Source organism: Nansenia antarctica (assembly GCF_963989245.1).
Source record: "Nansenia antarctica genome assembly, chromosome: 4".
Classification (NCBI taxonomy): Eukaryota; Metazoa; Chordata; class Actinopteri; order Argentiniformes; family Microstomatidae; genus Nansenia; species Nansenia antarctica.
Genome location: NC_137689.1, coordinates 24,082,359 through 24,098,159, shown reverse-complemented (window position 1 = coordinate 24,098,159; position 15,801 = coordinate 24,082,359). Strand labels below are relative to the sequence as shown.

General features: G+C 43.0%; 1 protein-coding gene across 1 annotated transcript; it reads right to left on the bottom strand.

Annotated features, from left to right (window-relative positions):
* Positions 1-189: 189 nt before the first annotated feature.
* On the bottom strand, positions 190-11,583 carry LOC308155502 (adapter molecule crk-like). The gene is made up of 3 exons (XM_080528830.1): positions 11,122-11,583; positions 9,064-9,662; positions 190-3,599 (listed from the first exon to the last, which is right to left on the bottom strand). The coding sequence occupies exons 1-3, from the start codon at positions 11,339-11,341 to the stop codon at positions 3,465-3,467; spliced, it is 954 nt and encodes a 317-aa protein (XP_080384956.1). The 5' UTR covers positions 11,342-11,583; the 3' UTR covers positions 190-3,464.
* Positions 11,584-15,801: the final 4,218 nt, after the last annotated feature.

The window sequence follows — 15,801 nt, the reverse complement described above, 5'->3', positions numbered from 1 at the left end:
ACAACACTCAATTTAATAATGTAATCAATAATACTATAATCAATGTTGATGTAATTGCATATGATTGGTTTATTTAGTGTTTTCTCCTCTACTACATGAACTTAACTTAAGACAATAATGGCAGAGACTTCTGCTTGAACAAGTAGGGGCAGTTTTTCCTGATAAACAATTCATGAAGGTGTATCAATTTGCTAATAGGTTTTTATTTACTAAGTTTATTAACACATTACATGCTACAGAAAATAAAATGGAATTTTGAACTTCAAATAATATAGTGTTATAGCACAATGGCACATCTTAAAATCAATATAATCATAAATGTTTCAATTTTAACCTGCTCCTGTCCTCTTCAAATGAAAAGGGATGGCACAAAAAAAAAAATCATGATTAGGGTACAAAATTCAGGAGAATGAAAAAATAGTTTGGCATTAATAACAAGAAATGATTTCCTAAAACCAATAATGGATTACATAGCAATATAGGAGTTAAGGTGCATATGGGGGATTCAACATGGAAAGGACATTAACATCCAAGTATGAATTGGTCTAAGGGTGAAGGTTACTTCACCTGCCTGCCAAAATCGTTCTCATAAATCATGGCCCCCTATTAAAATTAGACTGGCTGTTCTAAGCACAAGAGGGCAGTTGGATGTCAGGTAGTTGTGGATGCATGGACAGACATCAGGACTCGGCTCAAATGGTAACATTGCATAATGGTGTTGATGGGACGCAGTGAGCATTTGAGCAAGGTTTACCAGAGACGATGATACCAATACTGTATGTAAACAACAAGTGCTTACTAGTGAACATAATCCTAAAAGACAATTAATCAGTGCCATAATTGTGGACAACATTGAAAGGTAAAGACTGACTGGAAGCACGGCAATGTTTTTTTTTTTCTCCTTGCAAGAATTAAAAATCTAGACAACAAAGTTGAAATAAGAGATGCATTGTACACTGCATACTAATCCACTGATCAATCATAACGTTGTCTTGAAATAATGTGTGCAGTGGGAAATTCTGACCCTCGGTTTGTCTCATTTTCAGTTTTAGTGTCATTCATACAGTTGTGCAAGTCGTTCTGTCATTACTCATCAGGCTGCATCATTTCAAATCCAGAAACACTCACTGATATTCCTCCACAGGGGTGACGCCAGTTGTTTGGTCAAGAAGTGACTAGGAGCTGTCCGTAGGACAAGTTTAACTGTCCTGTTGCCATATTACTCCTTCCAATATTGAACTCCAATTTTACCTCAGGCTCTTTATTAACAGAGCTTAATGCTGTTAAAAACTTTCAGATACATTTGACTTGAAATCTTTCTCAGAAATACAGTGATGCAGTCAACAACAAGTTGCTTTTACGTAGTAAACATCAACACAGGGCTTGCGGTTAAGAGTCTCATGTAGTGTTAAAAACCATTGCAGCTTCATGAACATGACGTGGGGGGCTGGAGGGAATGGATGGGGTTCAGACACTGTTGGGACTTCGTGCAGATGGTAATTCCCTGTGCACATTTACACAAAATAAGACCACAGGATAAATTAAGCTGGGGGGGGTGTAAGGAGACCATTTGGCTATAATTGTTCATTTCACACACAAAAATAAAAATCAATCAAAATAATATCCACAAAATACTGATGAACTGAGCCTACCACTTCAGGTCAGTTTTCTTTTTCTTTTCTTTCATTATCACTTAAACAATTCAGACATGAGGTAGAGAGGACAAATCAACAGACCCTCCCCCAAATGATTGGCCTAAACACTCCAATGTGCCTACGATTGGTCCACACCCAACCATGCGACTACGACTGACCAGTGGCTACCCGCCTGTCAGTCATTATCCGTCCCCAGTTTAGTGTCATCAGCATATCAGGACATGTAGTGTCCTGTGGCGCCGTGGTGTCTGTGTGTGTCATAGTGAAGCCCTGTCGTGCAGACACAGGACGAGAGGCGGCCGACCACAGAGATGCTAGAGCTTGGGAAATTGTTCGATCAAACACAGACCATTCTGATTAAACTGTAGCTGACAAAAAGAGGGGGGAAAAAAGGATGAATTTAGGAACATTGATAATGTATGTGTACATGTCCTGTGTTACTGTCTATACAAGTGGAGGGAAAATGCGAGATGAGAGGATTAAGGCTGTGGTGTAGTGTCTGGGTGGAAGGTTGAGTTTTTAGGTCAGTAATGGGGACCCAGCCTGCTACTGAAATGTGACATATTCTAACTGCAAAAATGGCTGTACACAAACAAAAACACTAACAAACTGAGTTCCTACGGTTGGCTGCAGATGCATATTGTGTCTTTGGCATGGGGAATAGGAGAACACAGATCTGACGATGAAGAGACGAGTCAGGAGAGGATCAAGGAGGAGACTGGGGGAAGAGGGGGGGGGTGTATCTTCTGTCTGGCCTTTTGTAAACCTCTGCAAAAAAAACACTCTCACAACAACGCAACAGAGAACAGCCGTGACAGACCTCCTTCCACCTCCTTCCCAACATTCATCTGGAATTTCTCCCTTTCTATCAGAGGGACTCTCTTCCTCCACAGCATTCAAGCAGAGTTCTCTTATTAGAGCTGTCCAGAGTCGGTCGTAGTGTTTAAGAGACACACATACAAAGACCACCGGGGCACAGGGGTCTGGGCACACGCAAAAGAAAATCAAATATGAGAAGAGAAAAAAAATGTTAACATAATATTTAGCATGTAATGGTATACATATATATAATATATATTTTGTCATAATTCTATCATAATATTTTCCATTTCATTTCAGTACAAAAAAGGACTTTGTTTGTAGTGTAGGTTGTTTTTGGAGGGGGCTGGGTTAGGTCCCCTGCAGTGAGTGCGTCTTGTGTTCACTCTTGGTGTGGAGGGCAATGCCTGCCCCAGTCGCAGGACCGTCTCTCTCCACTAGAGGGAGTCCTCTGGAGTCAGGCTGGCGGCTCCTCTTCTCGCTCCAAGGTTCACAGTCCATTACTACAAAAGGGTGACCCCATGAGTCTGTGAGAGAAGCCATACACAAGTGGTCTGGTCTATGTGAGGGTGTGTATGTGTGTGTGTGTGTGTGTGTATGTGAGGGCGTGTGTGTGAGGGCGTGCGCTTGTGTGGGCATGCGCAAGTGTGTGTAAAAGGGGACATCAGGGATAACAAGGGTTATGGTTAGGGAGGGGGGCTAAACTCCACGGTGAGTGTGTGTTTTAGGGCTTCAATCCTGGGGTGTAAGTGTAAACTCTACTGTACGTGCCTGCGTGTGTGTGGACTTCAAAATGAGGAAGGGAAGGGTCAACTCTTGGTTGGCATCAACTGTGTCAGTATAACTGACCGCTTTCCTATATGCTGTGTGCTTGTTTGCATTTGTCATTGGTTAGAAATGACCGTAGAGGAGGGATGGACTGGACATTCATGAAGAGAGGAGTTTGAGACTTTGTTAGTATGTGTGTGCGTGTGTGTGTATGTATCTCTCTCAGCTCTCGTCCTCAGGATGTTGCTGGTCGAGCAGTCGTACGTGTGTGAAGGGGAAGTGGCCTCGCTTGCCCTTGCACTCTCCCTCCCACTGGCCGTTGACGTTGATCTTGGTCACCTTCACCATGTCTCCAACCTGCACACACACACAGACAGATGAACACAGATGTCTAAAGGTTTCATTTAACAAGAACAATAGATTGACCCCCGGAAATTAGCGTTAGCCCCCTTCTGGTTCCATCTACATTTGGTTTATCTGCTCAACAAACAGAATTGCAATTCTTCTGTTCGCTCTGTGCACAAGTGTAGTGACGAACATCCGTTTTCCCCAAAGGTCGGCATATCAGTTTCCGGTTTTACTTGCCTCCGTCGCCACAGAAAACGTATTCGTGACGTCTTCAAGATATGCCTAAAATAAATTTGCCATCCGATGATCGTTTGATGGGGTTTTTAAACAAATGCAAACGTTTGTTTATTACGATATATACACACATATAACATGGAATTGGTTGCCATACAAGCTCAAGAACGGAAATAAGAAGCTAGAGAGAAAATATAATAATAATGAGACACTAAAACAGATAGGCTAGATTATTGGAATATTAGATTTTGAATATTTACAGTCAGGAATTTAACACAAACACACACACACAAAATACACATTATATACAGTATGGAGCGCCCTGGGAGGGCACAGGCATTACGTCATGCAATCAGTTAAACCTCAAGAGCTTTCCCCTTAAATTCTATGGAATTTACCTGGTAAGGGGCATGTGTGAATGGAATTTCAAGGTCACTTGCTCAGGCAATTTCCCTGGTCAAGACCTTGTGTAATTCCATGGAAAATGCAGGAAAGGCTTAGTTGTGAACAGAAGCATGAACATTGCCTGGTCCGGCACGTAAAGGGTTACGTATGTCTGGCGCAAAACGTTTTCACTTGGAACAAGTGAACCAATCACATTTGTTGTTTGTGGGTTACTGTTGTTAATCATGTGTAGGCTTGTTGATAGTGAGCTAGCTAGCTGGTAGCTAAAGAGCTGATTAGCTAGTGCTATATACTGTTAGCAAAGTGGCACACAGCAGTGCTCATTGGAGCCACCCACACTTAAATATATATAAAATATAAATATAATAATTGTACGAATCGCATACATTGTACTTCCAATGATTGTTTTCTGATATGACGTCCTTTGGGGAAACCGGACGTCCGCCGCTACACTACACAGAGCGAATTCATCCACAATATCCACAAATTGAAGGTTTTCCCATTCATTGATTCAACTTCCAGTAACTCCCTAAAACAACTGATATCGACATGGTGTCGATTGACCCAAACCCTGATCTGTAACAGTAATGGTCCTGGGTGGCTCGGTGGGTAGAGAATGGCACTAGCAGCGCTAAAGTTGTGGGATCAATTTATGTGGGGAATTCCCATGTATAGAAAAATAAAAGCATAGGCACTGACTTGCACTAGCGTAAGTCGCTTCGCATTAAAGTGTCAGCTTACTGGCATATAATAACTGTCAACAACTTTGCCAAGTGCACATCTGTTAACCTGGGTTGCGTTGGTCCACACTCTGTAAACACGCTCCATGGTTCCTCTGATGACATACTGCAAACACCTGAGGGTGTGGCACGGCAGCGCTCTTTACCCACAGTAGTGGATCACACTCAGAAGATAACGACTAGGAGACGACCTTTGCTCTTGCTTTATCATTCTCCTATACAACACGTAGCCTTCAAACTGCTCCTCGTCTGAAAAGAAGCCTAGTCCATAGCCCAGGTTCAGCTGTTGCTATCCTCACATTTACAAGGGGAAAAGGGTACCGTGACACATAATGTTGTGGGGAGATGAGGGTGAGAGGGGTTCGTTGTTTCAGCTCTCTTCTCTTCTCTTTGACGACCACTGAAGTGACCCCAGAATAAGACTGATGCTGTCAAATGAATTCTAGCCCTACTGTGTAGAAAACATAAGGCATCAAGTTCCCTGGCTGTTAGTCTCTAATGCTCTTCTTGTTGCATGTGCTCCTGGCCGACTTATGTGAATGTGCTCTGAATCCATTTGTGCATGGCTGTGTGTGTTTGCATGTTAACATACAAGAGTGTGTGCCTGTTTGCATGGATGGTCGGTTAATGTGCGTATGCTCACATGCACGAGTAGGCAATTAAAGCAGTACACTCTATTCCTGAGCAGAGATGGGATATATAGGGCAGTAGAGGACATTACTTTTGTCTAGGGTGCATGTTGGCCCTGTTGACTAATTTATAGGGGCACCTAAATAATAATAATTTTAAAAACTAAAAAAACAGCCTATATAAAGAGATGCATGCAGGGCTCGACAGTGCGACTGTTTTGGTCGCATTTGCGAGTGAATATATTTCTGTGCGACTTGGAAATACATTCAATCGCACCAGTGCGACTAACTGCTGAACTACTGTCATGCGCAGTCAAACCTATGTGTATAAGCGATGAGGGAATGAAAACAGTGAACAGAAACGCGTGTCGCAGAAATGCTTCACGCGAGTCCTATATGCTTAAAATGCGCATAATGGGTATATGGGATACAGCTCTCATAGTTCGTAGCGCTGTGTTTTGTTAGCCGCTAGCTGCTAGCAGCGGTTGCTTCCGGTTTCATTACAAAGAGGTTAACCCTATATGTGCCTGATGTCTAACATTCAAATGACTCTAACTTCATCTTTTTTCGGATTTCAATGTATGACACATCATTTGAAAGTTTATGATCCGTAGTTCCAATCCACAACACGTCACATTTGAAAGTGTTTCTGTAATTTTTTTACATTTGAAAGTGTTTTGTTTATATATATTTATATTATACAATTTACCAGTCATATTCTGGAATGTGTCTAAATGTTAAAGTTCCATAAGTATAAGCAAAATAAAGTAACAGTTTGTAAATAAATAGTAGCATTTGAAACAAACAAAAAAAACGAACCGTGAACCGTGACCCAAAAACCGAGGTTCATACCGAACCGTGGGCCAACTGAAATTAAGATTCTTACTTCCCCTTTACATTGTGTGAGTCTCCATTTTTATTACGGCCAAGAGCCGGTTATGATCATTTTGATATGTTATGATTATGATAATTTGTTGTCGTTGTTGACGAAAATTGCGCAATTTTCATTGTGCTACTGAAATTCTTGGTGTGCTACTAAATTTTTCAACATGGTAGCACAGTGCTACCTGGGGAAAAGGTAAGCGTCAAGCCCTGGCATGAGTGAGATTGATTTCATCTTCTATCTTTGCCAATTGATTATAAAGTGCAAGTACTTTACTGACAAGAGATTGATCTTTCATTTCTACTTTTCACCGCCTTTCTTTCCACAGTCCTGGGAGGTTCACTCACTCCACCTGATGCAGCAAATGATGCATGTGGACCATGCATCATTTGTCTGGTATGTTAAATTAATTTGGGGCGGGGCGTAAACATTAACTTTTTGGTGTGCATGACTCCTGAAGCATGAGTCCATGCACAGAACAAACGCCTTGTAACAGGCTAAGTTTCGCACCCATCCCTGTCAGAATACCGCTAATTCCCCCTAAACGTTTCCTACAGTTGCTATCCTGTGCCGTCACGCGTAGTGAAATTGAACTTGAAAGTTGTAACTAATGGTGCTTTTCCATCAGCAGCCCGCGTTAGTGCAGTTCGTATCAGTTCGAGGTCAGGTCGGGTCACTTTGATCTGTTCTGGTTTTCCATTATACACAAACCGACCCGGACTAGTAGGAGGAGTAGACGATAGTAGGCGGAGTTACGCGTCACACGCAGCCTGGCAAAAAGCTTCCGGGTGTACACAGCAACAGCCGTGATTTTTTTGGGAGAGAAAGAGAAAGAGAGAGAGGAAGCTAAGTACACATAATAAAGTCATGTTTTTTGAACCCTTAAAACCACTGCCTTCACTTGTCTGCTTTATGAACTGTAGTATCATCATCGGGAAACGCCGACAAGACGCGAATCTACCGGCATTTGACTCATGACACAGCCGGTGTTATTCACAGACAAACACGGTGCCGTTTGCGGGTTAATAACTTCGGTTTACCGGGGGTTAGGATAACAATTCAAACGTGTCCGGAACACCGTGGACACAGCGCGGAGCGAATTCCCTGTTAAAACCGGCATTTGACTCATGAGTGAAAGGCGAAAATGGCTGGACGGCTGCGGGCGAACTCCCGGTTCATCGAGTTTACGGTTAAAAGCATAACTTCTTGGGGTGTCAGCGCGGTGGTTAAGGGCTCAAAATGACCGTAGACAGATGGTGAAGTTAGCAAAGGAGTATTGTGTTTGTACCACCTCCACAGCCGGTGTTATTCACGGACAAACACGGTGCATAATAGCGATTTTTGTGTTGTGCTTGTTGTAAATAAAAGTTATATGATTCATTGAAATGACATTAAACTAAGATAATACGATGGTCAGCATAATTTTCCGAATCTTTATTAATAAGCTATTACAGAAAATTTAGTGACATTTTCCTAGAGTGAATGTGGTATTTCAAGATGGCGGTTAGTGAAGAAATATATGGGATGGGACATGGGATGACGATTTCCATTGACCAATCAACGGTGTGCAGCGTCACACGTCACACGCAGCCTGGCAAAGAGACCCGGATATGAAATTTTAGACCCTGCTCTCGATGTGGAGCTAAAGAAGCGAGCTGACCTGGGACCGAACCGACCTGGAACGACGAATGGAAAAGGGGAACGAAGCGGGCTGACCCGGGTCAGCACCAGGTCAGCACCGTAGTGGAAAAGCCCCATAAGAAGGCTCATAGACTCATAGGGTTTGTTTGAAAGTCAGGAGCAGCGTGAGTGAGATGCGTAGCAGTTACAGTCAGCTGGAGGAGGCAGGAGCAGCACAGGAACAGCGTTGGATCACAAATGTTGAATCAGCGGTGACCATCATTTCAGATCACACCCGAAGCTTCTAAATTGAAGCATGGTATTCATGTTTTGACAGATTTACAAATGTACTCACCAGCAGGAGTTACTTCATTCTGTATGCATTGTAAAATGTCGTTTTGCCTCCATTAGCTACAACTATAGGCATCTATCATTGCCCTTTTAAAAAACGATTTAATTGTTTAAATCCCATAAAATATTTCATAGCCCATCAAGAAAAGTTTTGGGGTTTTTCAAAATCTGTGGATCTCCAGCTGTCATTCTGTTGCAGACTACAGTAGACCTACAGTATTAGCTCACATTACAGTAGACCTACAGTATTAGCTCACATGAAATGCTTCCATTTGATTTCAAGTGACAAGTAAAGTTTTCTGAATGTGCTTGAAAGGATGGGTAATAAAATTGCTCATGGCACGTGGCGAAATTTTGACCAGTAGACAAGCCGCAGTTGTTCAAGGAAATGACAGCACACACGGAAATGTCATGAAATTGAATGCCAAAGTTGCACTGACATTTTATTTTTAAAAATCTTCCTTGTACCTGTGATTTCAGGGGCATTATCATCTTACGGGTATTTCTGCCCTTTGTGCCCATGTTTTGTCAACCCAAAAAATAGAAACGAGGGAGAAAGAGGAGGGTGTGTGTGTGTGTGTCTGTGTGTGTGTGATGAATGAGTAGAATACCTCCAAGGAGAGGGCCGTCTTGTCGTAGGCGTTGGGCACCCTCTTCTGTATGGCGCGTGCGTAGACCGGCCCGTTCTGGAGGTTGGGCAGGGGGGTGTTGACCACGGGCTGGGCGTACTGGCCCGGATCCACCAGCGGGGGTGGCTGCTGGGGCCCCGTCCCGTCTGTGCTGCCCCCCGCCGCCCCCGGCCCAACTCCCCCGGGCCCCGCGGCGGCCCCGGAGCCTGCGTTGGTCGGGGAGGCCGGCCGGTACTTCTCTACGTAGGGCACGGGGATCATGCCCGCGCGGCCCTCCTGGTTGGCAGCGTTCCACCACTGTTCCTCGGGTTTCTCCAGCACCCGCAGCACGTCTCCCTTGCGGAAGGGTAGGTCCTCCTCGTCGTTGCCGGGGAAGTCAAAGAGGGCGCGCACAAACTCCGCCTCGTCGGTCCCCCGGGGCGCTCCGGCAGCGGCCGTGCTGACAAAGCCGGCGTGCTTGGCCTTGCTGATGGGCTCGATCAGCGTGGTGGTGTCTAGGTAGTGAATCTTGTAGAACTCCAGCAGGGCAGGGAGGGCGTCAAACTCCTGGTCCCCAATGCGGAACCGAGAAGGGGGTAGACCTGGCAGGTGAGGTTTGGGGGGGGGCATGGAGGTTGAACAGTTTGTTATCCTATACATACATACACATTCTAATATGACAAGCATTACTGACCAATATGTATGGGTCGAATACAAGGATACTAAATGTATTCGGACCCTTGTGAAATCTGTTTCATTTTGAAATAATTGTTTGAGATGACCAGGTCTTGTGGTGGCTTATAAACCCCTGAACCAGACTGATGTCTCGTTTTCAGCCGAGTGAAAAGAAGTTAATTATCTATCAGTCTGCTCTGATAAGAGTGGTGTGGTCCCAAGCTGAAGTGGGTCTTGCTGTTGTCTGACTTCGGCCTGATCTTCCACCTGGACAAGACCACTACTGTAACCCTACGGCTGCTGAACTGAAAGTGCCTCAGAGCACACAGATAGATCAACCAGTTCATAAATCGGTGGGGAAAGAATGTGTGAGGTCGTCTACAGCACATTTCATATTCAGACCACACGTTTCAACTCATTGTTCAAATCATTCCAGTTATCACTCGACTAGGCCTGGGGGGGTTCACTGCAGTGGTCACTGCTGTTTGCTTGCGATGAGGGGGACATGTATGGTGAAATTCCCCCAATGGAAGTAACAAGAGCCTCTGTGCCTGCATGTGCAACGGGGCAGGATCACAAACATTCCACACACACCATTCTGAACAGTCATCCTCCGATTGACAGCCAGCCCATTCATTCATTCATACAACCAGCCCAACCCTCTCACTCACTGTTGGTCGGCCGAGTCTGACTACAGGCAGAAAGTACCTAAGAGTGTCCGTCTGACCGAACTAACGCACATTACCTTTCCTACACCGACCGAGCGAGTTGAGAACACTGGTGAACTAACGAGAGCAAGTATTTACGAGTCTACTTCAGAAACACTACAAATTCCATTCTTGAAAGGGTTTGACACTGGTAACAGTTCAAACAGTCGCTGCTGATACACAATGGCAATGGGTAATGCGAGCGAGCTACGCCCAACCAAAGCAAACTTCCAAGAAAAGATTTGCAAAGTGAAAGTACCCGCACCTCAAGTTGCATGCTTTAACATCTGACTAAATGGCCATACTGAGATGTGCCTGGCTAGTAGACTCCTGGACTCATATAGCTAGCCATATGTTAAGTACTATTTTGCCTCCCCCTCTACTAATGATAGCTAACTATAAAGGATAGCTTAGTCGTAGGAGCATCTTGTCTATCAGCCACACCAACGTTGGCTAGACAGCCAGACGTGGCTACTAATAGTTAGCTAGCTAGTTGTACTGATAGATGCAAACAACGATGAGGTCGGGGGGCATGGATATGGACCGCACACACGTTAGACTAGCTTAGCTAGCCATCTGTAGCCGGAGCTTACACTCTATATGACCCAAACGAAGCTCCCGTGTCTTATTAAGCAGCTAGTGAGCTGACGTTAGGAAGCCAGGGTGATAGTTGTCTTACCTGATCCAGATTGCCGGTTGTTACTGATGCTGTTGATTATATAATGTGAGACTTTGGAGTTCTCTGACACGGATAGTACGTAGTCTCCGGGGCTAGTTATGGAGTCCCTGACCAGGAACACGCCGTGTCTCTGACCCTGCAAGAGGGACACAGCCTCCTGGCGACTCAACCGTCCCCAATACCAGCTCGTACGGTCCTCAGCGTCAAAATTGCCGGCCATGGTTGCGAATCCACTCCGTCTCCAGGCTTCAAGGCCTTTCCCCTCGCCTCTCCCTGTCCGCGACCAGGATTCAACTCATACAAAAACTTTGGCTCACTGTGGAACACGCTCGGGGAAAAAACACGGCATCGGTACCGCTCAAAACCGTTAAAACAGTACCGTTTTATCCTACTTCTGCGCAACAATACTTGTCACCCCCCTTAGAAAGAAATATGTGTCGCAACCAAAAATGTTATTTATTTGTCAAAACGGTTTAAAATAAAACAAATCTCTGAAGTCAATTCCAACATCAAACTCAGGGGCTGAAATGGCGGATGATGGGGGGAAAGATTGACCTCATCCACCGGATGTGAGTCATGACGGGGCGCAGTGAGCACACCCGACCATCTTGAGGAGGTCGGGAAATGTAGAAGGGTTGAAACCTCTCTGGCTCACCTCTCTCAAATGTATCAGGTTGCTCATGAATGTACGAATTCAGAGTAGGTTAACACCTAGTTAACACCTTAACCTGAGCACTTTATTGTCATTGATTAAGTACCAAGTTCAATAAATAGTTTCCAGGCCATAATCATTTGATGTAGTTTCACCAACTGACACTAGATGCCAGTCAAATGTCAGGTCAACCACTAAGAAGGGTCAACTGCGCAGGATGTCTTGTAGCTTCTCTCATTCATCAGAGCAGTCATACGTCATTTCCCTGTCATCAGAACGAACACGCCCCCTTTTGGTGGTAATTGACTGGCGCCTTATTGGAAAAGCTCACCATGCGTAAAACCTTAAAATGCTTCGTATTTTATAATACCATGTTGGTAATACTCATTGAATTCAGTTTTTTCTGAGGCACACCTGAAAAGCAGTGAGATCATAAATATAGGCTATTCAACAGGAGATTGTGATGTTGAAGGTGAGACAGAGGGATTTGCCTCATCCAATGAGCACAGGGAGGGACAGCCAAAGAATCAATGGAAACAAATGACCAAGCAATACAAAGACCAAACGGTACAATCAATGGAAGAAGAGGATCCTAATAACATATTTTCTTTCTTTCTTTTTAATAAAATAAAAAATCTCAAATTGACAAACAATGAAAGTGAAAGATGATGAACACCAATAATTGGCCTCCCCAATAATTTGAGAGAAGAGAGAGAGATTTAAAAAAGCAATAATTATATTTATTTTATTTATTTATTTAACAAAAACATATTTTAATTTTTTATATATTAATATTATTTCTGTTTTGTTCATAAATCTGAATTTTTCCATGGCTAAAACCCAATATTGCAATTGTTAAGCACCTACAGGCCAGAATCCCTATCCGTTTGTATTGAGGCCTCCCCCAGGAAAGTGGTTTCTCATAGAAGTCAATGTAATGCAATTTTTTTCATGGCAATATGTGATTGGCCAAATCACTGAAAATGGGTGGGCAAGGGAGGCCTGGCCTCACCATGCATTGAGTCCAGGGCTGAAAGATTGACATTTTGTTCGTCCAATCACATGAAGCCATTTTGAGAATTCGCCAGTCACTTCAGTCAACGAAACACTCGCCATAGTGGCTACGAGTGTCCTATCAACTTGTCCTTTGCAGGACACATCTAGAACACCCATGGCTATTATCCCTGAAAATAATAGCTCATTTGGCTTAAAATGACCTCGGAAGTCGGCGAGATTCTGGCGCGATTTATACATCGAATAGGTAGACAACATTTAGGATTTATTGAACAGTTTTATTTTTAATGTAGTCGATTTCGTTTTATTACAAGTCAATTTAATATTTTTCGAATTTTTTGGGGGGGGGCCTCCTCAATTCTGGAAGTCACCAGCCTCCACTGATGAACACTATATTAGTAATAGGCTACTCTTATACTGTAGCTGTGCACTGAAGTAGTTCAACATCAAAGCATGATCCAGAAGACCTATCTGAGCAACACTGCAAGTGGGATTAGAAAGTTAGATATAGAAAGAATAGATGTCGGCTCATAGAGGATCAACATGAGATGACAATATAAAAAAACACAGCTGACACCTCATCTTCTTGAACTTGGTTTAGTGTAAAGAGGAATATTGATCAACTTTATCATAATATATAAGATCAACTTTAATTGGATTATTAAAGGGGTAATCTGGGATTCAAACAACAACAAAATGGTCCGCTGACTGTTCCAGGATGGCCACAACCTCACCACAGCCTAATATAACTTTAAGGTTGCTGTTATGTACTGCAATAATAATAATAATAATAATAATAATGTTTGCTGCAATAATGTCCTCATCTCACTTGTTTTTCTTCATTTTAAATTACTATTCATGAGCCGTCCTTTTCATGCACAAGTAGCCGTCAGGTACGTAACGTTCTGTTTCTTTTGCCCCACTGCTCTCTTCTGTAACGTGTCCCTGGCTTGCATCCAAGACTAGCCAGCAAGATATGTTAAACCTACAGTGCATTCGGAAAGTATTCAGACCCCTTAACTTTTTCCACATTTTGTTGTGGTATAGACTCAACTTAAAATAGATTAAATTAAAATAATATGCCATCAATCCACAGACATAGACCCAGTGGCGTAGCGCAAAATCCCGGGGCCCCCCCGCAAGGTGGCGGCGGGGGCCCTTTCGCAACGGAGTAAAAAAAAAAAAAAACGTGCGTTTTTTAGAGGCCGATGCGTTATTGACGTTGCGAAATTTCGCAATATGCACTCTACATTCTAAATGCTTGACTTAGCAAAAGGTACAAACAAGTGAGAGCAATAGCCTATAACTAAAACCAAATGGTAGACTACACTACATCAGTAGAATGTATTATAAGTAGAATAGTACAAGCTTTATTTATTTTAACAAAGTGTGGTGTGCACAGCAGTGTGATATCTGTAAACATATCTGTAGACTCTCCGCTAAGGGTTGCCAGATGGGATTGAGAATTTCCAACCTAATCAATCTAAAAACTTCTAAATCCACCAAAAACCAGCCAATCTGGCAACCCTGTCTCCGCTGCATCAGAGTCTACTTGTTGCGTAAAATTGGCCAGGGTTAGTCAAATCCTTTGTTGGACATCTCGTTTCTTAAGTCCTGGTATATTGTGGCATTTCTTTACTGTTTGCCATCTGGTCTAGGAATACCCAGGGAGACGCAGACAGCAGAAGTAGAATAGAATAGTAGAATAGAAAAAGAAACAGCTATATATAGCCTAACCATGCTGAATTATGTACCTGTATGATGCACTGACAGCCTGTGACTGTGAACCTGGCCGGACCCTGCCTTTCTGCCTGAGTTTGAGTATGATGCTGCCCAAATAAATGTTATTGTTTAGTGCTGTACGCTTTCGTGGTATTATATTGTGTGAATTATCATCTGTATGTTGTTTTTCTTTCACTCGACTAACCGCCGAGATAATACTTGAGACATGTACTTCCGTAAACATACATTTTTTATTAGATTTTTTTACAATATCGGACCGACAGTCCCACATATAGCGGCTATAATGTCCGAATAGAGAATCTATCACCACCTAAAGAATGCTTATTGTACTTTGTATTGTATTTTCGCTTGCTCATTTTCCTTGTGTCTCGCTGCCTACGTGTGACGTCAAAGTCATGTTGCTATTGGATACGGCTAACTATGTATATATTTTTTAATATAGGCCTATATATTAAAATTAAGGTTGACACAATGAAGGGCCACTTATTTTCTTTGTTTTATATTTTTTTAAATTATAAAAAAAAAAAAAAAAAAAAAAAGGGATCCAATGTTAGGGGGCCCCCTAGTGGCTGGGGCCCCCCCGCGGTGCGTCGCTTGCGGGCCCGTCCGCTACGCCACTGCATAGACCCCTGAGTTGGTAGTGACATCCTACTACACAGTGTGTAATTGATTCCAATGCAAATCAGAGACCATAACATTTTTTTTTAAATCATTCCAAAATTACATCAACTATTGTTCTTGCATTAAGATGGACTGAGTTCAATTTATTGAGTCATTGGTGTATTGTGTGTGGATTTATGGAAAATGCTTTTAATTTCATCCGTTTCTAATTCGAGTCTATAACAACATGTGGAAAAAGTGAAGGGGTCTGAACACTTTCCGAATTCACTGTATGCTATAATTTAGTCACTAGATGGGTTAAGACAATAACATATGTCTGGAACAAAAAAACACAATTCTACAATTGAAAAACACTTTTTTTTCCTTTGCCCTCATTCAAAACCACTTTCATTGACAACTCTTTCGCAGAATGCTGATATTTTGCAGGGAGGTCGTATTCTGCATTAGGCCTGTGGCTGTGTAATTACATAACTACCTTGTATTTTGAGAAAATGGCTGTTACTTTCGTCCAGTGTTACTTTCATGCCGGTTCTCCCCTACTGTATGTCCACATGAATGAAGCCTAAAAATGATTACTGAGGTAACAGGTCTGATTGGTTGATTGAGGGGATCCCCTGATCTTCAATCTTCCGTTCTATTGGCTGGATTCA